Genomic DNA, 27,312 nt, shown 5'->3' on the forward strand with positions numbered 1-27,312 from the left:
GAACCCCATGAAGAGTATGAAAAGGCAAAAAGATATGACACTGAAAGATGAACTCCCCAGGTCGGAAGGTGCCTAATATGTTACTGTAGAAGAGTGAGAAACAGCTCCAGAAAGAATGAAGAGGCTGAGCCAAAACAAAACAAAACAAAAAACCCCACCAAGTTCTGGATGTGATTGGCAATGGAAATAAACTCCAATGCTGTAAATAGTATTGCATAGGAACCTGGAATTTTAGGTCCATGAATCAAGGCAAATTGGAAGTGGTCAAACAAGAGATGGCAAGATTGAACATCAACATTTTGGGAATAAGTAAACTAAGATGGACCAGAATGGGCAAATTTAATTCAGATGACAATATATTTACTACTGTGGGCACAGACCCCTTAAAAGAAATGGAATAGCCCTCATTGTCAACAAAAGGGTCTGAAATACAGTACTTGGGTGCACTCTCAAAAATGACAGAATGATCTCTGTTCATTTCCAAGGAAAACCATTCAATATTATAGTAATTCAAGTCTATGCCCCAACCACTAATGCCAAAGAAGCTGAAGTGAATGGTTCTATGAAGACCCACAGGACCTTCTAGAACTAACACCAAAAAATGATGTTCTTTTCGTCATAGGGGATGGAATGCAAAAGTAGGAAGTCAAGTTCTACCTGGAATAACAGGCAAGTTTGGCCTTGGAGTATGAAAATGAAGCAGGGCAGGGTAACAGAGTTTTGCCAAGAGAGTACACTGGTCATAGCAAACACGCTCTTTCAACAGCACAAGAAAAGACTACACATGGACATCACCAGATGGTCAATACCGAAATCAGATTGACTATATTCTTTGCAGCCAAAGATGGAGAAACTCTGTACAGTCAGCAAAAATAAGACCAGAATCTGACTATGGATCAGACCATGAACACATGATTGCAAAATTTAGACTTAAACTGAAGAAAGTAGGGAAAACCACTAGACCATCCAGGTATGACCTAAATCAAATCCCTTATGTGTATACAGTGGAAGTAAGAAATAGGTTCAAGGCATTAGATCTGATAGCTAGAGTGACTGAACAACTATGGATGGAGGTTCTTAACACTGTGTGGCAGGGGGTGATCAAAACCATCCCCAAGAAGAAGAAACGCAAAAAGGCAAAATGGTTGTCTGAGGAAGCTTTACAAATATCTGAGAAAAGAACAGAAGTGAAAGGCAGAGGAGAAAAGGAAATATATACCTATTTGAAAGCAGAATTCCAAAGTATAGCAAGGATAGATAAGAAAGCCTTCCTAAGTGACTGATGAAAGAAACAGGTGAAAACAATAGAATGGGAATGACTAGAGATCTCTTCAAGAAAATTAGAGATACCAAGGGAAATTTTCATGCTAACATGGGCACAATAAAGGACAGGAATGATATGGACCTACAGAAACAGAAGACATTAAGAAGAGGTGGCAAGAATACACAGAAGAACTATACAAAAAAGATCTTAAATACCCAGATAACCATGATGGTATGATCACTCACCTAGAGCCAGACATCTTGGAATGCAGAATCATGTGGGCCTTAGGAAGCACTACTACAAACAAAGCTAGTAGAGGTGATGGAATTCCAGTTGAGCTATTTCAAAACCTAAAAGATGACGCTGTCAAAGTGCTTCACTCAATATGCCAGCTGCTACTGCTGCTAAGTCACTTCAGTCATGTTCGACTCTGTGTGACTCCATAGACAGCAGCCCACTAGGCTCCTCTGTCCTGGGATTCTCCAGGCAAGAATACTGGAGTGGGTTGCCGTTTCCTTCTCCAATGCATGAAAGTGGAAAGTGAAAGTGAAGTCGCTCAGTCGTGTCTGACTCTTAGCGACCCCATGGACTGAAGCCTACCAGGCTTCTCCGTCCACAGGATTTTCCAGGCAAGAATATTGGAGTGGGTTTTCACTGCCTTCTCCAACATACGAATCTAATTCTGCCTATAATTTCTATGACTTGTTTAGAAGGTAAGAGATGGGATATTTTTAAAAGTTAAGATCTAAAATCCACTATTTTGCTTTGCTCTTCATGATTTTTCTCTAAATAAACTTAAATGTGGTGAGTGAAGCAGAGTGTTAGAAGCAAACATAATGTCAAACTGAGGATTTCAGAAGATTTGGAAGACAGCAAAACAACCCAGTGTAACTTATCATGGCCAACACCAGATCTAAGAGCTCAGTAAATATGAACAGATCACTTTTTAAAAAAATGACATTTTCATTCTCAATGATGCCAGCAATATGGAAAACTCAGCAGTGGTCACAGGACAGGAAAAGGTCAGTTTTCATTCCAATCACAAAGAAAGGCAATGTCAAAAAATGTTCAAACGACCACACAATTGCCCTCATCTCGCATGCTAGTTAAGTAATGCTCAAAATTCTCCAACCAAGGCTGTAACAGTATATGAACTGAGAAATATCAGATGTTCAATCTGGATTTAGAAAAGACAGAAAAACCAGAGATTAAATTGCCTACATCCATTGCATCATGGAAAAATAAGGGAATTCCAGAAAAATATCTACTTCTGCTTCACTGATGATATTAAAGCCTTTGACTGTGTGGATCACAACAAACTGTGGAAAATTCTTAAAGAGACGGGAAAACCAGTTCACCTTACCTGCCTCCTTAAAAATATGTATGCAGGTCAAGAAGCAACAGTTAGATCTGGACATGAAACAATCAGTTCAGTTCAGTCTCTCAGTCATGTCCGACTCTGCGACCCCATGAACCACAGCACACCAGGCCTCCCTGTCCATCAACAACTCCTGGAGTCTACCCAAACCCAGGTTCATTGAGTCGGTGATGCCATCCAACAATCTCATCCTCTGTTTTACCCTTCTCTCCTTCCCGCAATCTTTCCAAGCATCAGGGTCTTTTCAAGTGAGTCAGCACTTTGCATCAGGTAGCCAAGTATCAGAGTTTCAGCTTCAACATCAGTCCTACCAATGAACACCCAGGCCTGATCTTCTTTAGAATGGACTGGTTGGATCTCTTGCAGTCCAGGGACTCTCAAGAGTCTTCTCCAACACCACAGTTCAAAATCAACAATTCATCAGCATTCAGTTTTCTTTATAGTCCAACTCTCACATTCATACATGACTACTAGAAAAGCCATAACATTGACTAGATGGACCTTTGTTGACAAAGTAATGTCTCTGCTTTTCAATACGCTGTCTAGGTTGGTCATAACTTTCCTTCCAAGGAGCAAGCATCTGTTAATTTAATGGCTGCAATCACCATCTGCAGTGATTTTGGAGCCCCCCAAAATAAAGACTGCCACTGTTTCCCCACCTATTTGCCATGAAGTGATAGGACTGGATGCCATGATTGTAGTTTTCTGAATGTTGAGCTTTAAGCCAATGTTTTCACTCTCCTCTTTCACTTTCATCAAGAGGCTATTCAGTTCTTCTTCACTTTCTGCCATAAGGGTGGTATCATCTGTATATTTGAAGTTATTGATATTTCTCCCAGCAATCTTGATGCCATCTTGTGCTTCCTCCAGCCCAGCGTTTCTCATGATGTACTCTGCATATAAGTTAAATAAACAGGGTGACAATATACTGCCTTGAAGTACTCCTTTTCCAGTTTGGAACCAGTTTGTTGTTTGATGTCCACTTCTAACTGTTGCCTCCTGATTTGCATACAGGTTTCTCAAGAGCCAGGTCTGGTGATCTGGTATTCCCATCTCTTTGAGAATTTTCCTCAGTTTATTTTGATCCACACAGTCAAAGGCTTTGGCATAGTCAATAAAGCAGAAATAGATGTCTTTCTGTAACTCTCTTGCTTTTTTGATGATCCATCAGATGTTGGCAATTTGATCTCTGGTTCCTCTGACTTTTCTAAAACCAGCTTGAACATCTGGCAGTTCACAGTTCACGTATTGCTGAAGCCTGGCTTGTAGAATTTTGAGCATTCTTTGGCATTGCCTTTCTTTGTGATTGGAATGGAAACTGACCTTTTCCAGTCCTGCGGCCATTGCTGAATTTTCCAAATTTGCTGTCATATTGAATACAACACTTTAACAGATCATCTTTTAGGATTTGAAATAGCTCAACTGGAATTCCATCACCTCCACTAGCTTTATTTGTGGTGATGTTTCCTAAGGCCAACTTGATTTCACATTCCAAGATGTCTGGCTCTAGGTGAGTGTGAGTGATCATAGCATTGTGGTTATCTCAGTTGTGAAGATTTTTTTCTGTACAGTTCTGTGTATTCTTGCCACCTCTTCTTAAAATCTTCTGCTTCTGTTAGGTCCATACCATTTCTATCCTTTATTGAGCCCATCTTTGCATGAAATGTTCCCTTGGTATCTCTAATTTTCCTGAAGAGATCTCTAGTCTTTCCCATTCCTTTGTTTTCCTCCATTTCTTTTTATTGATCACTGAAGAGGCTTTCTTAATTCTCCTTTTATTCTTCGGAAATCTGCATTCAAATGGGTATATCTTCCCTTTTCTCCTTTGCATTTTGCTTCTCTTATTTTCACAGCTATTTGTAAGACCTCCCAGACAGCCATTTTGCCTTTTTGCATTTCTTTTTCTTGGGGATGGTCTTGATTCCTGTCTCCGTACAATGTCACAAACCTCTGTCCATAGTTCATCAGGAACTCTATCAGATCTAGTCCCTTAAATCTATTTCTCCCTTCACTGTATAGTCATAAGGGATTTGATTTAGGTCATACCTGAATGGTCTAGTGGTTTTCCCACTTTCTTCAATTTAAGTCTGAATTTGGCAATAAGGAGTTCATGATCTGAGCCACAGTCAGCTCCCAGTCATGTTTTTGCCAACTGTATAGAGCTTCTCCATCTTTGGCTGCAAAGAATGTAATCAATCTGATTTCAGTGTTGACCATCTGGTGTTTTCCCTATGAGAGTCTTCTCTTGTGTTGTTGGAAGAGGGTGTTTGCTATGATCAGTGCGTTCTCTGCAAAACTCTATTAGCCTTTGCCCTGCTTCATTCTGTCCTACAAGGCCAAAGTTGCCTGTTTACTCCAGGTATTTCTTGACTTTCTACTTTTGCATTTCAATCCCCTATAATGAAAAGGACATCTTTTCTGGGTGTTAGTTCTAGAAGGTCTTGTAGGTCTTCATAGAACCATTCAACTTCAGCTTCTTCAGCATTACTGGTTGGGGTATAGGTTTGGATTACCATGATATTGAATGGTTTGTCTTGGAAACAAACAGAGATCATTCTGTTATTTTTGAGATTGCATCCAAGTTCTGCATTTTGGACTCTCTTATTGACTATGATGGTTACTCCATTTCTTCTAAGGGTTCCTGCCCACAGTAGTAGATATAATGGTCATCTGAGTTAAATTCACCCATTCCAGTCCATCTTAGAGCACTAATTCCTAGAATGTCGATGTTCGCTCTTGCCATCTCCTGTTTGACTACTTCCAATTTGCCTTGATTCATGGATCTAACATTCCAGATTGCTACGGAATATTGCTCTTTACAGCATCAGACCTTGCTTCTATGGCCAGTCACATCCACAACTGGGTGGTGTTTTTGCTTTGGCTCCATTCTATCTTGAGTTATTTCTCCACTGATCTCCAGTAGCATACTGGGGACCTACTGACCTGGGGAGTTCATGTTTCAGTGTCCTATCACTTTGCCTTTTCATACTGTTCATGGGGTTCTCAAGACAAGAATACTGAAGTGGCTTGCCATTCCTTTCTCCAGTGGACCACATTCTGTCAGACATTTCCACCATGACCCATCCATCTTGGGTGGCCCCACACGGCATGGCTTAGTTTCATTGAGTTAGACAAGGCTGTGGTCCATGTGATCAGATTGGCTAGTTGTCTGTGATTGTGGTTTCAGTCTGTCTGCCCTCTGATGCCCTCTCTCAGAGCCTACTTTCTTACTTGGGTTTTTCTTACCTTGGACTTGGGGTATCTCCTCATGGCTGCTCCAGCAAAGCGCAGCCAGTGCTCCTTACCTTGGCTGTGGGCTAGCTCCTCTTGGCCAATAGACTGGTTCAAAATTGGGAAAGGAGTTCACAAAGACTGTATATTGTTACCTTGCCTATTTAACTTTTATGCAGAGTACATCATGCAAAATGCTTGACTTGATGAAGTAAAAGCTGGAACCAAGATTGCAGGGAGAGATAGCAATAACCTCAGATATTCAGATGACATCACTGTTATGTCAGTAAGGAAAGAGAAGCTAAATATCTTCTTGATGAAAGTGAAAGAGAAGAGTGAAAAATCTGGCTTAAAACTCAACACTCAAAAGACTAAGATCATGGCATTTGGTCCCATCACTTCATGGCAAATAGATGGGGAGACAATGGAAACAGTGAGAGACTTTATTTACATGGTCTCCTAAATCACTGTAGATCGTGACTGCTGCCATGAAATTAAAAGACACTTGCTCCTTGGAAGAAAAGCTATGACAAACCTAGAAAACATGTTAAAAAGAAGAAGCACTACTTTGCCAATAAATATCCATCTAGTCTAATCTATGGTTTTCAAGTACTCATGTTTGGATGTGAGAGTTGGACCATAAAGAAAGTTGAGCACCAAAGAATTGGTGCTTTTGAACTCTGGTGTTGGAGAAGACTCTGAGAGTTCCTTAGACTTCAGAGATCCAACCAGTCAATCCTAAAGGAAATCAGTCCTGGATATACATTGGAAGGACTGATACTGAAGCTGAAGCTCCAATACTTTGGCCACCTGATGTGAAGAACCGACTCATTTGAAAAGACCCTGATGCTGGGAAAGGCTGAAGGCAGGAGGAGAAGGGGATGACAGAGGATGAGATAGTTATATGGCATCACCGACTCAATGGACATGAGTTTGGGCAAGCTCTGGAAATTGATGATGGACAGGGAAGCCTGGCATGCTGCAGTCCATTGGGTTGCAGAAAGTTGGATGTGACTAAGTGACTGAAATGAACTGAAAATCACTACAGATGGTGACTGCAGCCAAAAAATTAATAGATGCTTAGTCCTTAGAAGAAAAACTATGACAAACCTAGACATCATTTAAAATGCAGCGATATCACTTTTAGACAAAGTTCCACGTAGTCAAAGCTAAGGTTTTTCTGATAGTCATGTACCGATGTAATAGTAGGACCATAAAGACTGGAGAAGGAAATGGCAACCCACTCCAGCGTTCTTGCCTGGAGAATCCCAGGGGCGGGGGAGCCTGGTGGGCTGCCGTCTGTGGGGTCGCACAGAGTCGGACATGACTGAAGTGACTTAGCAGCAAAGATACTGAAGGTCAAAGATGCTTTGATGCTTTGAAACCGTGTGTGGTGCTGGAGAAGACTCTTGAGAGTCCCTCGGATAGCAAGGAGATCAAACCAGTCAATCCTAAAGGAAATCAATACTGAACATTCTTTGGAAGGACTGATGTTGAAGCAAAGCTCCAAAACTGATTCAAAGAGCCTACTCATTGGAGAAGACCCTGATGCTGGGAAAGATTGAGGATAGGAGGAGAAGGGGGCCGCGGAGGATGAGATGGTTGGATGGCATCATTGACTCAATGGACATGAGTTTGATCAAACTCCACGTGATAGTGAAGGACAGAGGAGCCTGGCATGATGCAGTCCATACAGTTGTAAATAGTCGGCACAACTATTTGAGCAACTGAACAACAACAGCAACAGCAAAAGAAATACAAATTGTCAAAAGGTAGATGATAAAAGCTCAATATCATCAGTTATGAAAGAAATGCAAATCAAAACTACAATGAAATATCACCTCACACTTGTCAGAATGGCCATGATTAAAAAGTATACAAATAACAAGTGTTAGAGAGGGTGTGGAGAAAAGGGAGCCATGCTACACTGTGTGTGTAAAGATAAATTGGTGCAGCCACTGTGGAAAACAGTTTGAAGGTTTCTCAGATAACTAAAAATAGAGTTGCCATTTGGTACACCAATCCCACTCCTGGGCATATACCTAGACAAAAATAAAATTTGGAAATATATATGCACTCCTATCTTCACAGCAACATTACTCACAATAGCCAAAACATGGAAATGACCTAAATGTCCGCAGACAGATGAATGGATATTAAAGATGTTTTACATATGTAGAATGGAATACTACTCAGCCATAAAAAGAAAAAAATGATGCCATTCACAGCAACATGGATGGGCCTAGTCAGAAAGAGAAACACATGTATCATATGATTTCACTTATATGTGAAATCTAAAATGTGACACAAATGAAAATAATTACGAAACAGAATCAGAATCACAAACATAGAGAATAGACTAGTGTTTGCCAGGGGGTGGTGGGTAGAAGAGTGTTGGATTTGGAATTTGAGATTAACATATGTAACCTAATATACACGGAATGGATAAACAACAATACCCTACTGTATAGTATAGGGAACATTATTGAATATACTGATAAACCATAATGGAAGATGATATGAAAACAACTGTATATATGTGTGTGTGTGCATGTGTGTGTGTATGTATAATTGAGTCACTGCTGTATAACAGCAATTAATACATTATAAATCATCTATATTTCTATAAAAAATATAGAACTAGACAATCAATCTTTATTTTTTTCTTTCTACTTCTTGACTATTATTGTTTTAAATTAATTTATTTTAATTGGAGGCTAGTTACTTTACAATATTTTGGTGGCTTTTGCCCACATTGACATGAATCAGCCATGGATGTATATGTGTCCTCCCATCCTGAAGCCCCACCCACCTCCTTCCCCACTCTGGGTTGTTCCAGAGCATTGGCTTTGAGTCCCCTGCTTCATACCTCGAACTTGCACTGGTCATCTGTTTTACATATGGCAATATACATGTTTCAGTGCTATTCTTCAAATCATCCCACCCTCACCTTCTGCCACAGAGTCCAAAAGTCTGTTCTTTATATTTGTGTCTCTTTTGCTGTCTTGCATATAGGGTCATAGTTGACCATCTTTCTAAATTCTACATATACACATTAATAAACTGTATTGGTATTTCTCTTTCTGACTTAATTCACTCTGTATAATACAATCAACCTTTAAAATGGACCCTTTTATATCTTTGCTCTTGGTGAAAAGCCAATCATTATAAGTTTTTGCAGCATGGTAGAACATAATGTTTTTTGATAAATATTGAATATAAACCTTAATATAAAATTATTGAGACTACCTATTAAAATTATCTTGACGTTATCCAAGAGGTAATTGAAATGTACTTCTAAATTTCAAATGAAAACAGTTTGCATTTTTTCCTCCATTTCTATGCAAAATACAAATATATTTTTTCACCAACTACTTATTGAGTCCTATTTTGTGTACTGTTTTATAAGTACTGGTTCTGTAAGACACATAAGACTAAATATGTAGTCTTAATAAATTCCTAGTCTAGTTATAAGTAATCCAAAAACATGGAACAAATAAGTATGAAGTGAAATAAATGCTCTTAAAGATGAAGGAATACATCATCGTGTATAGCAATATTCTAATTAGATCCCAGGGAAGACGTGAAACTTGCAAGATAATGCAATTACACAGAAACCAACCTCTAATGGAACTCTTGATAGTCTGGAAACTACCTATATTAAAGCAGCTGAGGTAGGGTGTTCCATCTAGAAATAACAATATTGATTGATCTTCCCACATTTCCCTCAGTCTTCATCCTTCTGGAGGATGAACCCACGCCTAACTTAAACCCTTCCATTTTTCCAGGTTTCTGCAGAAAGGACAGGGCTGGATATTATAATCAGTATTAATATTAAGTAAAGAGGAAAAGGGAAGAGTGAAGGAAGGAGGAATTACGAGTCAGTGGATATAGAGATGGATATTGAGATCTAGGCAAGTCACTTCAGGAGAGACTAAAACATACTGGAGGAAGCAGATCCCTACTCCTCAGAGAGTTCCCTGCCTTCTAGCCAACAATCACCCTGTGCTCTTCTCCCCAATCAGAAGCAGCGTAGCGTAGTGGGAGAGCAGAGGCCTTGGAATCTGATGGACCTATATTCCAGTCCTAAATTTACCACATAAATGTATACACCCAAGTAAGACCCTTTCTAGGCAATTTCTTAATCTCTAAATTGGTCGTAATACTCAGCTCAGCCCATGAGGTTAGAGTAAGGTTAAATGTCACAAAGAACGTAAGGCTGTTAGCACATTACCTGGGTTTTGGGGAGTGACCCCTAAAATGGCAAGGTGCTTCCCAGAAAATGTGTTCTTAGTACCCTTGGTATAGGATCCTAAAATACCTTCCAACAATAGATCAGACGCTTAAAGTTATTTAATAAATGTCCTACCCACAAGGCCTGTAAAGCTTCTGGGTACGAACAGTAACTACAGAGCTGACTACACTCCTTGAGCCTACAGATGTTCCAACCTGCCAGGGTCTGAGACCAGCACAAACAAGCTCTTATCCTGTAGCACTTCATACCTTGATGAGTTTCTGCTTGGCAGAAACCCATGGGTATTATATTTGTTCTGCAGTCACCTGAACAAATTTATAACTGTCTTATTTTAAATAATGATTTTACTGCCTACTATTGTGGCCTCTCGAGTTTCATACTTCAAAAAGTTTTAGTTTATATCTGTCTTTTGGTTCTGCTTTGTGGCTGTACTTTTAAAAACTGACTCAATTTATTTTAAATTAAGAATGAAATGTACTGGTCATACTCTAAAACGATATTTTTATATCAAACTAACATAGCCTTTTACGTTAACAGTATTTCACAGTATCTCTTCTTCTACAGATTGAGCTTATCACAATTTTAAAGGTGCTAACAATTGCACAATCACAGGTTAGATTTCACTGATTTATAGTGCTAAGAAAAAGTATGATTTATGTTCTGCATAACACAGCAGTTAAAAGCAGAAAAGAAGATTATTTGTGGGGGGGGGGGATGCATGCTACTTAATATTGTCTTAAAAATATCTTGTGGCATCACTAAAGAGAAGAAAAGAAATTTCCAATATGATTTCAGCCAGGGAAAACAACAGTCCTTTATTATCCTACATTTTCTATTCATGCTGCCTTCTTTAGTATGAATCACAATGAATCATCTCAGCTGGTTATTTAAAGAAGTTAAACAAACAAAAATGCAGGTAGAGAAAGAAGTGTGAGAGCTACTGAACTGCTGATACTCAAAAATCTAACACTGATTCTACAATGCATAAATAAGAGGATACTATATTCAAAATGCAATATGCCAGAAGACAATGGATAATTATTTCTAAACTGAACACAGTAGAAATTCTTTTTGCAAAGATGCCAAAGTGGCATGTTTAGAAGAATCAGGTGGGCCACTTTTAAAAACAGAGGCAACACATTCTAAAGATTCAGTTCAGTTCAGTTCAGTTCAGTTGCTCAGTCGTGTCTGACTCTTTGCAACCCTATGAACCACAGCCTCCCTGTCCATCACTAACTCCCAGAGTTTACCCAAACTCATGTCCATTGAGTTGGTGATGCCATCCAACCATCCCATCCTCTGTTGTTCCCTTCTCCTCCTGCCCTCTAAAGATTATCTTGCATTCAAATATTATCTAAAAATTCCAGGTAGCCAAGGCAGATGGAAATCTAGCAAGACTTTTCATATATTGCATTGAATGGGTTCTCCCAACAGTGTCTGTCTGCCTAGCACAGAAATTGAACCAGAGGCTTCTTATGGTTCACAGATGCGGCCACTGAATTCTGTTTGCAACTACATGATCTGGTTATTGGTGGTTCTGGAAGAGTGAGCACAAGCTTTCTTGAATGAATTAAATTAATGTGTGGTTTATTTTTTATCACTCTCTTCCTGAGGCAGAAAGTTGGAATTTTATATTTAATAAAACATGTGAGTTTAATTATGCTTTGACTAAACCAAGAAACTGAAAAAGAAAAGGCTTTAATACAATTAATCAACATGAGGGCAGGGTACTTAGTGCTCTATTACAAGCTACTTAAAAGTATCTTTAAAAAAAAGTGACTTTGTAAGTGTTGCCAGTGAAGCAACACTTAAAGCCTAATGGATTGTAGTGCTATCCTGTCATGGAAACAGGGTTTTATCCTAAAACTACTCTTAGAAAAACCAATTCACAATTTAATAGTTCATTATTGTGATAGTAAAAACGATACTAAGTCATTAATCTATTTCAATCAATGTAGTGACACATGTGGAAAGAAACCTTCAAGCAGATTTGGATAAAGTATTCAGAGCAGGGAAGAAAATGATGATCACAAAAGAAAGCTGTATGAATAGCAACAAATTGTGAGATGGGTAAAACGGAGCAAAGAAAGTATAACTTTGAGGAAAACAAAGGAGACATCATATTTAGGATAGTAATTAAGGAACATTATGCAATAAAAATATGAGTTCAAAGAGAAATGAGGAGAAAGAAAATCTAATTTCAGGAGACAAACACTGACATTTTAGAAATGATCAGATTTGTTGCAGACCTAGCTGTCTCACATTCCTTTTTGGATGAGGTGTGGAATATTAATAAATTCAATACAATCTGTAATATAGTTGTATAATCAGAATCCATAGAGAAATATAATGGAGACTGAAACTAAACACATTTTTTTTAGGAATTTACACCCAATGAATGGTTAATATCTTATCAAAATTCTCTACCAATTTGGGTAAGCACTTCTCAGATAATGTTTTTAAGTCCTTGTCACACCAAAAACTCAGTTCCAGAAATGCTAGTTCAGACCACTACTAATCTGGCATGGTTCAGAGTTCCCCTGGAAACACAATCTTTCCCTGGAAATATTTGGATTTTAGATGATCTGCTTCAGATTTCTCAGGGAGAACACAGAACCAGATATCTACCCTTTACTATCTATAGGCTGGTCCAGAGTTTGAATTGGTAGTCATTAAAACCAAGACTGGATACAGACAGACTGAGGATGTGATCATGCAATTTATAAAGTGCACATTTATTTGCAAATTGGGAAATTCGTCTTACATTACTCAGAAAGGGGGGAAAGAAAAGACATTATACAGGTCCCAATCACTTGGGATTGTAGTAAAGGACCAACATGACAAGTGAAAGTAGAAAACTACAAATCTTAAAGAAATCATAGAGCTTGCCTCAGTGGCATCATCTCATTGAAATACTATCCCCCCTCCAAAAATGAAGTGATTGACGCTAATGAATTATTAAAGCTTATAAAGAAACAAACAAAGAAAAAAGTCAGATCAAATCAGCATTGTTAGCATTTCAAAAAACAGCAGAAAAGCTGCCAACAACCATTTCACACTGAGTGAGACAATCAGAGGTAGCAACAAGCCACACAGTTTGAAATTGTGTTTCCTGTTGGGTCTGGGTTGCACTAAATGCATACATAGCCAGATCAAATGAAAATTATTTTTACTTTATTTGGTCATTTGTATTTTTGATAATCATGCTAAATAATTAAAATCCAGGATTCTGGTGAAGAAAGCAAAAAGCATCAGAATTACACAGTTGTTAATTCTTTTGAAGTGCTATTTTTGCATTACAAAGTAGATAAAGTGAGAAACTATAAACTTAAACAAAAAGTATCAGAACTACACAGTGGTTAATTCTTTTGAAGTGCTATTTTTGCATTAAAAAATGGATAAAGTGAGAAACTGCAAACTTAGTAAGGTCATCAAGTGCTTACTCCTTAATTGGCTTCCAGGTTCAAGGGTGTGGTAAGTTCAACTTTACTTATTCCTGACACTCTTCTTTGCCCCCATAAACTAGTACCATTGGCTTGTGTGTGCATTTTTTGGACATACTATAATTTGTCATAAATACATCTGATGCATGTCAGTTATCTTATCAGTCACTATTTATACTATATCCCCATGCACCAGCCATGTTATAAATATTCATCCTCTATTATGTGCTTGGCATTGACCAAATATTAAGAGCCAAGGTCACTCAGTCAAAATGAGCTTTCAAGAACCATCTAATAAATCAACTCAAACAAATTATTCACTGGTAAATTATCCTTCTTTCTGGGGGTTGTGAGAAGGATAGAGAATGGTCTGCTGCTACCGTAAACTAGTGTAATAAATAAACAAGATGGCTGGTTGTCAAGGGGTAAAAATTACACCATTGAAAATGCAATTGGGTTTCAGAGACCTTCATACTTAAACCCTTTGCAGTAAGGAGAAACAGTATTTTATAGTTCAGCCTTGAAGGTCATTTTTTTAAACTGTAGTTGAGAACTTAAGACTAAGCACCATTAACTGTCACAGAAATATAAGAAAATATATCAACAATTAAAGCTTGTATCAAGCGATAAAACTATGTTTCATTTAACATGGTATAGGAACTCTGTTTTGCTAGTGAAATCATCTAGCATTGTAGCTAAAATTGAAACAAATATTTACTTAGTTGTTGATAAGTGATGTCCATTATTCATGCTTAGAACATTAAAATACCCTATTTTATTACTCAGCCGTTAAAAAGAATTCATTTGAATCAGTTCTGATGAGATGGATGAAACTGGAGCCGATTATACAGAGTGAAGTAAGCCAGAAAGAAAAACACCAATACAGTATACTAACACATATATATGGAATTTAGGAAGATGGCAATGACGACCCTGTATGCAAGACAGGAAAAGACACAGATGTGTATAACGGACTTTTGGACTCAGAGGGAGAGGGAGAGGGTGGGATGATTTGGGAGAATGGCATTCTAACATGTATACTATCATGTAAGAATTGAATTGCCAGTCTATGTCTGACGCAGGATGCAGCATGCTTGGGGCTGGTGAATGGGGATGACCCAGAGAGATGTTATGGGGAGGGAGGTGGGAGGGGGGTTCATGTTTGGGAACGCATGTAAGAATTAAAGATTTTAAAATTTAAAAAATAAAAAAACTAAAAAAAAAAAAAAAACACTAAGGTTATAACCAAAAGTAGTCAAAACAGAATAAGTAAACCAAATTGCCCACAATTTAGCAAACATTTAAATAATCTTCTACTACGATTCAGGTAATTCATATAGTTTTAAATCTTGATGACTAAAAACATGTATAGCTTAAAGGTGACTAGTCATATCCCTTTGATCAAATAGTTATAGCCAGGTCATGGTAAAGGAATAATTTTTGCCTATTTTGGGGGTTACATTTTGTTTTCCTTTGCTTTGTCTTTTTAGTATGGGTGTATCTCAAGTCTGGCCACATCTTTCTGAGTGAAAGTGACAGGGAGACTCAAGGAGTTTCACATCAAAAGAAGCAAAACTCAAAAATAACCAATAACCAAAGAAGAAACAATCCGATATAACAGCAAGAAGCCAAAATGCGCCTGGCTCATCCAGCTGAGAACCTGAGATTTTCAAGGGGGTTTCATCTAGACTTTGTCATGTCTGGCCTACAGTGGAAATCACTGTAGAATGACGGCAGTTTCATCTTGTCTTATTGTCTCCCCTGTACTGACATGCTTTTAGATACAGCTATCAAAGAAAGGATTAGTAACCTGGCCTGTTCTCAGACTGTTTTCTTTAATTGTTTGCCTCAAATGAAACCTGGCTCTCCACTATTGACAATGCTCCCATCACATCACTTTTCAGCAGTAGTTCTCTTTTCTCCCAGGCCCTCTATACCACTAGCCATAGGAGAACAATAGGAAGCGTCTTTAAGTCCCTGATCATTCTCTGAAGATTTTACCTCCTGGTTCAATCACTGTTTCTTATAAGAATTACTCTTGTCTTAGCTCTTGACAATATCAATATCCACATAGACATAGTCTGGCCTCTTTTTCCACAGCTCTTTTCCTCTGTTGATCAGCTACCACACTTCCATGGTCCTGCCTCAACCCTGACGCTGTCATTACCAATATCTGCACTCTTTTTATGATCAGATTTTCAACAATTCCAACTGTGGGTCTTTTCCACTTACTTTTTCTAATTATTTGGATTGACAATAAATGAGGTCAATTGATCCTCTGTTCTTTGTGCTCACTCTCAATCCCTTTGTATCCTTACTTTATTCCACACTCAGTTTAGGTATGTCAGTCCATCAGTATGAGCACTCCTTTTCAGACACTCTCTCATTTTTCCTAACCTTATCTAGCTCATTTTCCCCCTCCCAGCAAAGCCCCAGCTCTGATTAAATCCAAATCTGCCTGTTCTATGCCTGAATCCTCAGCTGAAGGTTGGGAAAAAAAAATACACAATTATGCTGAATTATCTCACTTAAAGACTTCCCTGATGACTCAGATGGTAAAGAAACTACCTGCACTGCAGGAGACATGGGTTCAGTCCCTGGATTGGGAAGGTCCCCTAGAGGAGGGCATGGAAACACACTCCAGAATTCAAGCCTGGAGAATCCCCATGGACAGAGAAGCCTGGAGGGCTACAGTCCATGGGCTCACAAAGAATCGGACATGACTGAGAGAGTAAGCACAGCACACAGGACATCTCACTTAAAACATTTCTTCTGAATGCTTCAGTTCAGTTCAGTTCAGTTCAGTCGCTCAGTACTGTCCAACTCTTTGCAACCCCATGAATCGCAGCATGCCAGGCCTCCCTGTCCATCACCATCTCCCGGAATTCACTCAAACTCACATCCATCAAGTCGGTGATGCCATCCAGCCATCTCATCCTCAGGCATCCCCTTCTCCTCCTGCCCCCAATCCCTCCCAGCATCAGAGTCTTTTCCAATGAGTCAACTCTTCCCATGAGGTGGCCAAAGTACTGGAGTTTCAGCTTTAGCATCATTCCTTCCAAAGAAATCCCAGGGCTGATCTCCTTCAGAATGGACTGGTTGGATCTACTTGGAGTCCAAGGGACTCTCAAGAGTCTTCTCCAATACCACAGTTCAAAAGCATCAGTTCCTCAGTGCTCAGCTTTCCTCATAGTCCAACTCTCACATCCATATATGACCACTGGAAAAACCATAGCCTTGACTAGACAGACCTTTGTTGGCAAAGTAATGTCTCTACTTTTCAATATGCTATCTAGGTTGGTCATAACTTTCCTTCCAAGGAGTAAGCATCTTTTAATTTCATGGCTGCAGGGATGGGGGAACCTGGTGGGCTGCCGTCTATGGGGCTGCACAGAGTCAGACGTGACTGAGGCGACTTAGCAGCAGCAGCAGCATTCACCAAAGAGTCTGAGATGACTGAGCGACTGAACTGAATTGAACTGTTCTCAACTCCAAGCTTTCTTTCCATCTAACAGCTGTTGCTGCCGCTGCTGCTGCTAAGTCACTTCGGTCATGTCTGACTCCGTGAGACCCCATAGATGGCAGCCCACCAGGCTCCCCCATCCCTGGGATACTCCAGGAAGAACACTGGAGTGTGTTGCCATTTCCTTCTCCAATGCATGAAAGTGAAAAGTGAAAGTGAAGTCGCACAGTAGTGTCCGACTCTTAGCGACCCAATGGACTGCAGCCCACCAGGCTCCTCCACCCATGGGGTTTTCCAGGCAAGAGTACTGGAGTGTTACCATTGCCTTTTCCACATCTACCAGCACCAGTCCCCAATTTATCACTTCTCATTTTCTTTGAACCCCTCTAATAAGACAATTTTTTATACCACTCTACTAAAATTGCTTTGGTTGAGATCACCATTGACCTCCAAATTGCTTAATTCAATACTTGGTCCTCACATTTCTTAACCTGTAGTAGTATTTGATGTAGTGGATTCCTCCTTCCTCTTTCAAAGCTTTTATTCCCTTGGCTTCAAGATATCACATTCACCTAGTTTATCTCTTATCCTTTGTCTCCTTTTCGTTCTCTTTCTCAGATTCCCCTTCTGTTCCTATTTCTAAATGTAGACATGCCCAGAAATCATAAGCCTTTTCTGTCCCTTTGCTGCTGTGGTGCTGTGCTCCATCCTGTCTGATTCTCTGTGACCCCATGGACTGTAGCCCGCCAGGCTCCTCTGTCCATGGAATTCTCCAGGCAAGAATATTGGAGTTGGGTGCCATGACCATCCCCAGGGGATCTTCCCAACAGTGGGCTCCAACTCTTACATCTCCTGCATTGGCAGGTGGATTCTTCACCACCGCATCACCTAGGAAGCCCTTTCTGTCCTCTGCTGCTGCTGCTACCAGGCTCCTGCGTCCATGGGATTTTCCAGGCAAGAGTACTGGAGTGGGGTGCCATTGCCTTCTCCTTTCTGTCCTCTATCTGCACTCAGTTAGAAATCTCATCTGGGACAACTCTCACATGTGTATTCCCAGACCAAATCTCTCCATTGTGCCCTGGATACAATCACAGTCAGCTGTGCTCTGTAACACTTAATATAAATTTATTCCAAAGTGATTGATATTAGAGAACAATTTGAGCATAAAGCTAATTTAAAAATTGCTTTGACTTATGGCAATTTTTTTCTACCATGTACATAAGTTTCTTAGCAGTAGAAATTTTAATTTTGTTTTATTTAAATATCTAAAGGCTGGGATTTATGTTTTGGTTTTCTGGTCATATAACCATATGAGGAATACCATGGATAGTCAATAAATATTTGTTAAATGAATGAATAAATGGGTTCAGGAGATCTTGTTAAGTATGAGGGATATATGCAAATGTTTTGTACAAGTGCAATTTTCTGAAGAAACAGACAGTACTTTCCTGTATATTCAAAGAGATTCTTAACTACCTGTTCACACACACACAAAGGAAAAAAAAAAAAAAACAGTAATGATATAATTCTGACAATGATTCGATGACTCATTAGGACTTTTTTCTGACCTTCATAAGTAGACTACATTAATTAAAACACTCATATAGAAATAATAATGCTAAAATATTACTTATAGATTTTAAAAGTACACCCAATTGTTTAAAAAATAAAAGAATTTGTAACTCAAAATGACAGTATTGCTACTGCTTTTGGTTTTGCTGGCTTTGCTTAATTTTAAAAATATATCTTGATATCTTTATTATAAAGGTATTAAACATTTATCATAGATCTGAACTCAGAAAAGCAATCTGTAAATCATGTATAATTCTATTGTACAGTGTTACTATTTCACAGTATACTCCTTGAGGTTCATTTCTATGCATGAGAGTTATTCTTTATAGATGGACAAATCTTCTTTTAATACAAATAAGTCTCTTCCATATGTTCTGTGCAAGTTTTAAGTATAATATGAAGTACCAACTGAATTTTTTAAAGTATGAAAATGAGAACTAAACAAAAAGCAAAACAGTCTACAGAACAAATAAAATAGATGGTTAAAAGAAATCCTTGCAAAGAATGTATTATTCACAGAAGTTTTTAACCCTTTATTTATGCTTACACCATTCTTATTTTATAAAATACTGTATACTTGGTTATGCTTGGGGCTGGTGTACTGGGATGACCCAGAGGGATGGTGTGGGAGGGGAGGTGGGAGGGGGGTTTGGAATTGGGATCACGTGTACACCTGTGGCGGATTCATGTTGATGTGTGGCAATATTGTAAAGTAAAAAAATAATAATAATAATAAATAAATAAGAGAAAATTTTAAATGGAGGATAGAGTGACTGCTACAGGTAGTCATACTGACAACAATAAAATGAAGCTTGACAAAATAGAAAAAAATAGAGACAAGCTTAAATATCCCCAGAGTAGAGTAATATGAGGCCATTTAGTATAGGAGTAAAAGGCCCTAAACAGCTCAATTGTTCCCAAGGTCACAATTTTACAGCCAATATAATAAAAGTCATAAGAATCACTGAGGGGAAAAATATTTTATTGTAGTACTCTCTGGATTAAGAATGAATTCAGGTAGTCAAATTTTCAAAGTATTAAAGCTTTAGATACTAGAACTATTTGGCTCTTTAGACTGACCCATTTTCCAAGAATTACTGCTTAAGTACTATAGTGAAAATATTTGCTTTTATATTGAGAAATGCATGTTTACAAATGATATGGTAGTAAGATGTGTGGCTCAAAGAAAAGGAGGGTGCACTTTTAAATTATTTAAAACACTGCCCTTTGTATTTGTTGAATAGAGATAAACTAAAAGTTTGGTTGAAAGGTTTATATATAGAAAAAAGGAAAATAAAGGTAATTATTAGGGTGATATTAAAATTTTTAGAGATATATGCAAACATGAAGCAGCTGAAATAGAGACTATGGAAATAATTTCCTGGTTTCTTCCTTGTCAGCCTTAATCCAAAATGAGCCAACACTTCAGTCAAATGGACCCAGCTCATACCTCACAGAAAACAATCTCAAAGCACAAACTTTCAGCCAATATTGTTTGAACTGACTGAATATTAGGCATGTGGTGGTTTAATCGCTAAGTCATGTCCAGCTCTTTCAACCCCATGAACTGTAGCCCACCAGGCTCCTCTGTCCATGAGATTTTTGAGGAAAGGACACTGGGGTGGGTTGCCATGCCCTCCTCCAGGGGATCTTCCTGACTCAGAGATCAAATCCAGGTCTCCTGCACTGCAGGCGGATTCTTTACCAACCTCATTCTTATTGACATGGCAGCCAACATTCCTCTAAGCTCTTCTCAACATTATCCTCTATATGAAGGTAAGTGCCACATTACCATACCTAGTGAAATAGTTGTTGTTAACTTTATACCTGTTGAAAATTAGTTGAACATTTTCATTTGCTAAAATTGCTATAATTCAAAGAAAAATTACCTTTAAGGTTGTTTTGAACTTCTAAAGCTATATCAAGAGCATTAAAGGGCAGAACTGGTTCACTGGCAATTTGCAAAATCACTTCTCCTGAGAGCTGAAAGAAAAAGAAATAAAAACACCAGAATTTAGTATGAAGGGTTTTTGTTTGTTTTTCATTATTTCATGCAATTTTATACTCTTATCTAGAGTTTTTCAAAAAAAGAGGGCAAATTTATTTTTATAAAATTTCCTTTTTTAAAACCTTTAAAAAAACTTTTGTCTTTCTGAAAAGAAAAAAAAAATGTTCTCAGTATATTTTCCATGTCTCAGAATAGTATAAGGAGATAAAATATTTTCTTTCTTTTGGGCTAAAATATTAAGAAATAGTTTCCCTAGTTGAAGGAGTTGTTAAACATAAACTTTAAAACAATTCCTTATAAAACAGTTCAGAATATCACATGATAAAACCATCAAGAGGAACAACTGCAAATCAATAGCTGATTATAGGAGCTAGGAAAATTCCAGACAAAATTAATGATCAGTTAATTTCATGTAAGATATAATTTTTAATATCCTTTAAAATCCACATACTTCATGCTTTACTATATTCGTAATCAGTTTTCCAAACTTTATCAAAACTAATACCATTTATATATCTCTGAGATCAATGTTTAAATTAAATTATAAAAATATAAAAATTTAAATGGCATTCTCTAAACTCATACCTGGAATTTTCACACATGCATATGTTTCTACCACTGCACTCCAAAACTGGGTCTGAAAACCAACATATGCACTACAGCTGAACTAGCATCTGCTTAATAGACTGAACAAGTCATGCATTTTTATACATCTCTAAGGAACTTCAGGCTGGGGGCAAATGCCATTGTTACTCCCCACCCCCTCAAGTGATATTTAATATTTACCTGGGCTTAACAAATGTCCCTAGATCTCTTTTAATCCTGAAGCTGGCACACAGGGAAATTTGGCTGAGTTGTTGTTATTAATGTACTATGAAATTTTGTTAATGAATGAAAACATTGTCTTGTGAAACTACACAGGGGAAATGAACACACTAATTTGAGACCATAAAGAACGTATAAAAGAAGCAACTTACAAGGAGAATGTGATGTTAAATATTCAAATCAACAAATTTAACAAGGGTCAAATTTCATTTAATATTTAAAAGTTATATTTCCCAGTTGTTTGAACAATTTATATCATAATGATAATAGGTAATGTATTTCTTAGGAACAGGAAAAGAAAACACCTTTGAGATCCCTTTATTTCTTTGAGATATTTGTCTCCCAATGTAACAACCACTTCTCCCCAAATGCCTCAAGTATTCTGCAGCATTTTTTCCTCAGCATATGATCACAAAAATCCTAGGAAACTGCCTACTTTAACTATGCTGTTAGCTATTCAGGAAAAAAGCATTATATGCAACATGTTGATACGAATCCTGTTTCTAGCCCACTCCACCCCTTCTAAACCATGTATGGAAAACCAGTATTTGGAAATAAATTATTTGTAAAAGGAATGTTTAAAGAAGATTAAGAGTCATTATGGTTTCTTTTTTCCAATTTGCTTTGGAGAATAGAAACTACAGAACAGACGTGTTTTGTATACATTTTTGGAATCTGGAAACCACACATTACAAAAGATTAAAATAAAAGAATTGGAAGGCAGGAGAAAGGCAGATTCTTCTTGTGCTGCTGTAGAAAGCTGTTTTGTTTTGGGTCTTTTGAGTCATTTGGCAGCTAGAACAATTAGAATATAAACCAGCCACCTTGCTATGTTTCAAAAAGAAGCTGGTAACAAATCCTGGGACTTCAAGTCACCTGGCCCACGGTGGAATGCTTCAAGTAAATAGGCTTTATTTGCATCTTCAATCACATGAGAGAGATTTGTATATGCTGTGCCATGCAGTGAGAAGAGACAAACCATACTGCCTAACCTTTTTGTGGATTCTGGAATTCATTTTTATTGAGGCATGACAAAGTAACTTTCCTTTACATTTAAATAAGGCTCCTTTATTTTCAAAGTGCTTTATACACATTTTGTCATCTCATTCAATTATCTTGCCAAGCCTAGAGGCAGATCAGTTCAGTTCAGTTCAGTTCAGTTGGTCAATGTATCCAACTCTTTGCAACGTTACGGACTGAAGCATGCCAGGCTTCCCAGTCCATCACCAACACCTGGAGCTTGCTCAAACTCAATGTCCATTGCGTCGGTGATGCCATCCAACCATCTCATTCTCTGTCATCCCCTTCTCCTAATGCCTTCAATCTTTCCCAGCATCAAGGTCTTTTCCAGTGAGTCAGTTCTTCACATCAGGTGGCCAAAAGTATTAGAGCTTCAGCTTCATCATCAGGCCTTCCAATGAATATTCAGAACTGATGTCCTTTAGGATTGACTGGTTTGATCTCCTTGCTGTCCAAGGGACTCAAGAGTCTTCTCCAACACCACAGCTCAAAAGCACCAATACTTTGAGGCTGAGCTTCCTTCATGCTGCAACTCTCTAATCCATACATGATTACTAGAAAAACCATAGCTTTGACTATGCGGACTTTTGTTGGCAAAGTAATGTCTCTGCTTTTTAATATGCTGTCTAGGTTTGTCTTGGCTGTTTTTTCCAAGGAGCAAGTGTCTTTTAATCTCATGGCTGTAGTCATCATCTGCAGTGATTTTGGGGACCAAAAAAATAAAGTCTGTCACTGATACCAATTTTTCCCCATCTATTTGCCATGAAGTGATGGGACCAGATGCCATGATCCTGATTTTTTGAATGTTGAGTTTTAAGTCAGTTTTTTTCACTCTTTTCTTTCACTTTCATCAAAAGGCTCTTAAGTTTCTCTTCATTTTCTGCCATAAGGGTCATGTCATCGTCATATCTGAGGTTGTTGATATTTCTCCTGGCAATCTTGGTTCCATCTTGTGCTTCATCCAATCTGGCATTTCACATGAAGTACTCTGGATATAAATTAAATAAACAAGGTGACAATATACAACCTTGACATCCTCCTTTCCCAATTTTGAACCAGTCCATGGCTCCATGTCCAATTCTAACAATTGTTTTCTGACCTGCATACAGATTTCTCAAGAGGCAGGTAAGGTGATCTATATTCCTATTTATTTAAGAATTTTCCAGTTTGTTGTGATCCACACAGTCAAAGGCTTTAGCATAGTCAATGAAGCAGAAGTAGATGTTTTTCTGAAATTCTCTTGCTTTTTGTATGATCCAATGGATGGTGGCGATTTGATCTCTGGTTCCTCTGCCTTTTCTAAGTCCAGCTTGCATATCTGGAAGTTCTTGGTACATATACTGTTGAGACTTAGCTTGGGGAATTTTGAGCATTACTTTGGTAGCATGTAATATGAGTGCAACTGTGTCATAGTTTGAACCTTCTTTGACATTGCTCTTCTTTGGAATTGGAATGAAAAGTGACCTTTTCTAGTTCTGTAGCTACTGCTGAGTTTTCCAAATTTGCTGGCATATTTAGTGCAGCACTTTCACAGCATCATCTTTTAGGATTTGAAATATCTCAAATGGAATTCCATCACCTCCACTAGCTTTGTTCATAGTAATGCTTCCTAAGGTCAACTTGATTCCACACTGCAAGATGTCTGGCTCTAGGTGAGTGATCACACCATCATGGTTATCTGGGATTTAAGGTCTTTTTTTGCATAGTTCTTCTGTGTATTCTTGCCACCTCTTCTTTATGTCTTCTGTTTCTGTTAGGTCCATGCCATTCCTGTCCTTTATTATGCCCATCTTTGCATGAAAAGTTCCCTTGGTATCTCTAATTTTCTTTTTTTTTTTTAGTTTTTATTTTTAAATTTTAAAATCTTTAAATCTTACATGCATTCCCAAACATGAACCTCCCTCCCACCTCCCTCCCCATAACATCTTTCTGGGTCATCCCCATGCACCAACCCCAAGCATGCTGCATCCTATCTCTAGTCTTTCCCATTCTATTGTTTTCCTCTATTTCTTTGCAACTGATCACTTAGGAAATCTTTCTTATTGCACCTAGCTACTCTTTGGAACTCTGCATTCAGATAGATATATATTTCCTTTTATCCTTCATCTTTCACTTCTCTTCTTTCCTCAGCTATTTGTCAGGCTTTCTCAGATAGTGGAGGAATTAATCCTATATTGAAAACATTGAGTATAAGCCTTACTAGGTTACAGTTAAGATAGTAACATGGGAGGTTCCTGAACTCCCCTCCTCCCACAGATGCACTGAGTCTACAGCTATACATGAAATAATTCCATATTTAAAATAAAATCCAGAAATCAGATGAAATGACCCTGGCACACTGGGGGAACAACAATAAAAAAACACATTGAAATGAATAACGAAGTTTGAGACATGCTCTTGCTATAAACTCCACCCCATCACAATGATATAGAATAGGAAAGGAACTCAGAAGTCTCAATTTCTCCTTGAAGAGGAACTGTTAAGACTCAACATCTAAAGGCTCAACTTTTAAGACTTCCAACCAAGGGACAAAATATCAAGCCCTGAAGGACAAAAGGCCTCTGTCCACATGGTATACAATGCTACAGCCAACAAAGAAACAGTCCCTAATGGACTCAAGAGGACTCACTGCAGTTCCCTATCTCAGGCTCAGTACAGAGGAAAAATGCCCACCATCCAGCCTTTACCTGAAGAGGTCTTATTGAATACTTTAAAAGTTGCTACCTGCAGGTCATATCTCTAACTTCTAGGGACACAACTCAATCATCAGTGGAGAACAGGGAAGCCAATTGAAAGATATACTCATCTGAATGCAGAGTTCCAGAGAATAGCAAGAAGAGATAAGAAAATCTTTTTAAGTGAAAAGTGCAGGTAAATAAAATAGAATTTAAAAAGAAATAGATTGGGAAAGACTAGAGATCTCTTCAAGAAAATTAGAGATATCAAGGGAACATTTCCTGCAACGATAGGCACAATAAAGAACAGAAAGAGTATGGACCTAAGAGAAGAGGAAGATATTAAGAAAAGTTGGCAAGAATATGCAGAAGAACTATACAAAAAGATCTTAATGATCCGGATAACCACAATGATGTGCTCACTCACCTAGAATCAGACATCCTAGAGTGTGAAGTCAAGTGTGCCTTGGGAAGCATCACTATGAACAAAGCTAGTGGATGTAACAAAATACCAACTGAGCTATTTCAAATCCTAAAAGATGATGCAGAGAAAGTGCTGCACTCAATATGCCAGCAAATTTGGAAAACTCAGCAGTAGCTACAGGACTAGAAAAGGTAAGTTTTCATTACAATCCCAAAGAAGGGTAATGTCAGAGAAGGTTCAAGCTACTACACCATTGCAGTCATCTCTCAATCTAGCAATCAACATCCTTCTAGCTAGGCTTCAACCATATGTGAACCTAGAACTTCCAGATATGCAAGCTGGATTTAGAAAAGGCAGAGGAACCAGAGATCAAATTGCCTACATTCATTGCTGCTGCTGCTGCTAAGTCACTTCAGTCATGTCCGACTGTGTGCGACCCCATAGACGGCAGCCCACCAGGCTCTCCCATCCCTGGGATTCTCCAGGCAAGAACACTGGAGTGGGTTGCCATTTCCTTCTCCAATGCATGAAAGTGAAAAGTGAAAGGGAAGTCGCTCAGTGGTATCCGACTCTTAGTGACCCCATGGACTACAGCCTACCAGGCTCCTCCGTCCATGGGATTTTCCAGGCAAGAGTACAGGAGTGGGGTGCCATTGCCAAAAAGCAAGAGAATTCCAGAAAAAAAAACATTTACTTCTGCTTCACTGACTACCCTCAAGCCTTTGACTGCATAGATCACAGTAAACTGTGGGAAATTCTTAGAGATGGGAATACCATCACCATACCTGCCTCCTGAGAAATTTGTATGCAAGTCAAGAAGCAACAGTTAGAACCAGACATGAACAATGGGCAGATTCAAAATTGGGAAAGGATATTTTTTAAGGGCTGTATATTGTTACCCTGACTATTTAACTTATATGCAGAGTACATACTCTTATATGCAGAGTATATGCAAAATGTCAGACTGGATGATGCTCAAGCTGGAATACAGATTGCTGGACAAATATCAACAACCACAGATATGCAGATGATGTCACCTTTATGGGAAAAAGTGAAAAGGAAATTAAAGAGTCTCTTGAAGAAGGTGAAAGAGGAATGTGGAAAAGTTGGCTTAAAATTCAACATTCAGAAAACCAAGATCATGGCATCTGATCCCATCACTTCATGGCAACTAGATGGGGAAACAATGGAATCAGTAACAGGGTTTATTTTCTTGGGCTCCAAAATCACTGTGGACTGTAACTACAGTCATGAAATTAAAAGACACTTGCTCCTTGGAAGAAAAGCAATGACAAACCTAGATAGCATATTAAAAAACAGAGTTATTACTTTGCCAACAAAGGTCTATATAGTCAAAACTATGGCTTTTCCATTAGTCATGTATGGATGTGAGTGCTGGACAATATAAAAGGCTGAGCACTGAAGAATTGTTGCCTTTGAACTGTGGTGTTGGAGAAGACTTGAGAGTCTCTTGGACTGCAAAGATATCAAACCTGTCAGTCCCAAAGGAAATTAACCCTGAATATTCACTGGAAGGACTAATACTGAAGCTGAAGCTCCAATACTTCGGCCACCTTACGCAAAGAACTGACTCATTGGGAAAGACACTGATTACTGGGAAAGATTGAGGACAGGAGGAGAAGGGGACCGCAGGGGATGAGATAACTGGATGGCATCACTGACTCAATGGACATGAGTTTGAGCAAAGTCTGGAGATGGTGAAGGACAAGAAAGCCTGGCATGCTGCAGTCCAT

General features: G+C 38.4%; 1 protein-coding gene across 3 annotated transcripts in view; it reads right to left on the reverse strand.

The window, feature by feature from the left end:
* Positions 1-27,312, reverse strand: part of NAALADL2 (N-acetylated alpha-linked acidic dipeptidase like 2) — a 1,658,881-nt gene that overhangs the window by 93,204 nt on the left and 1,538,365 nt on the right. For all 3 annotated transcript variants that reach the window (XM_042234309.2, XM_060393545.1, XM_042234305.2), the window contains one exon: positions 20,496-20,589. In XM_042234309.2, the coding sequence (XP_042090243.1) occupies positions 20,496-20,589 (94 nt within the window). The remainder of the gene's footprint in view (positions 1-20,495; positions 20,590-27,312) is intronic.

The sequence above is a fragment of the Ovis aries genome, chromosome 1, assembly GCF_016772045.2.
Source record: "Ovis aries strain OAR_USU_Benz2616 breed Rambouillet chromosome 1, ARS-UI_Ramb_v3.0, whole genome shotgun sequence".
NCBI classification, from domain to species: Eukaryota; Metazoa; Chordata; class Mammalia; order Artiodactyla; family Bovidae; genus Ovis; species Ovis aries.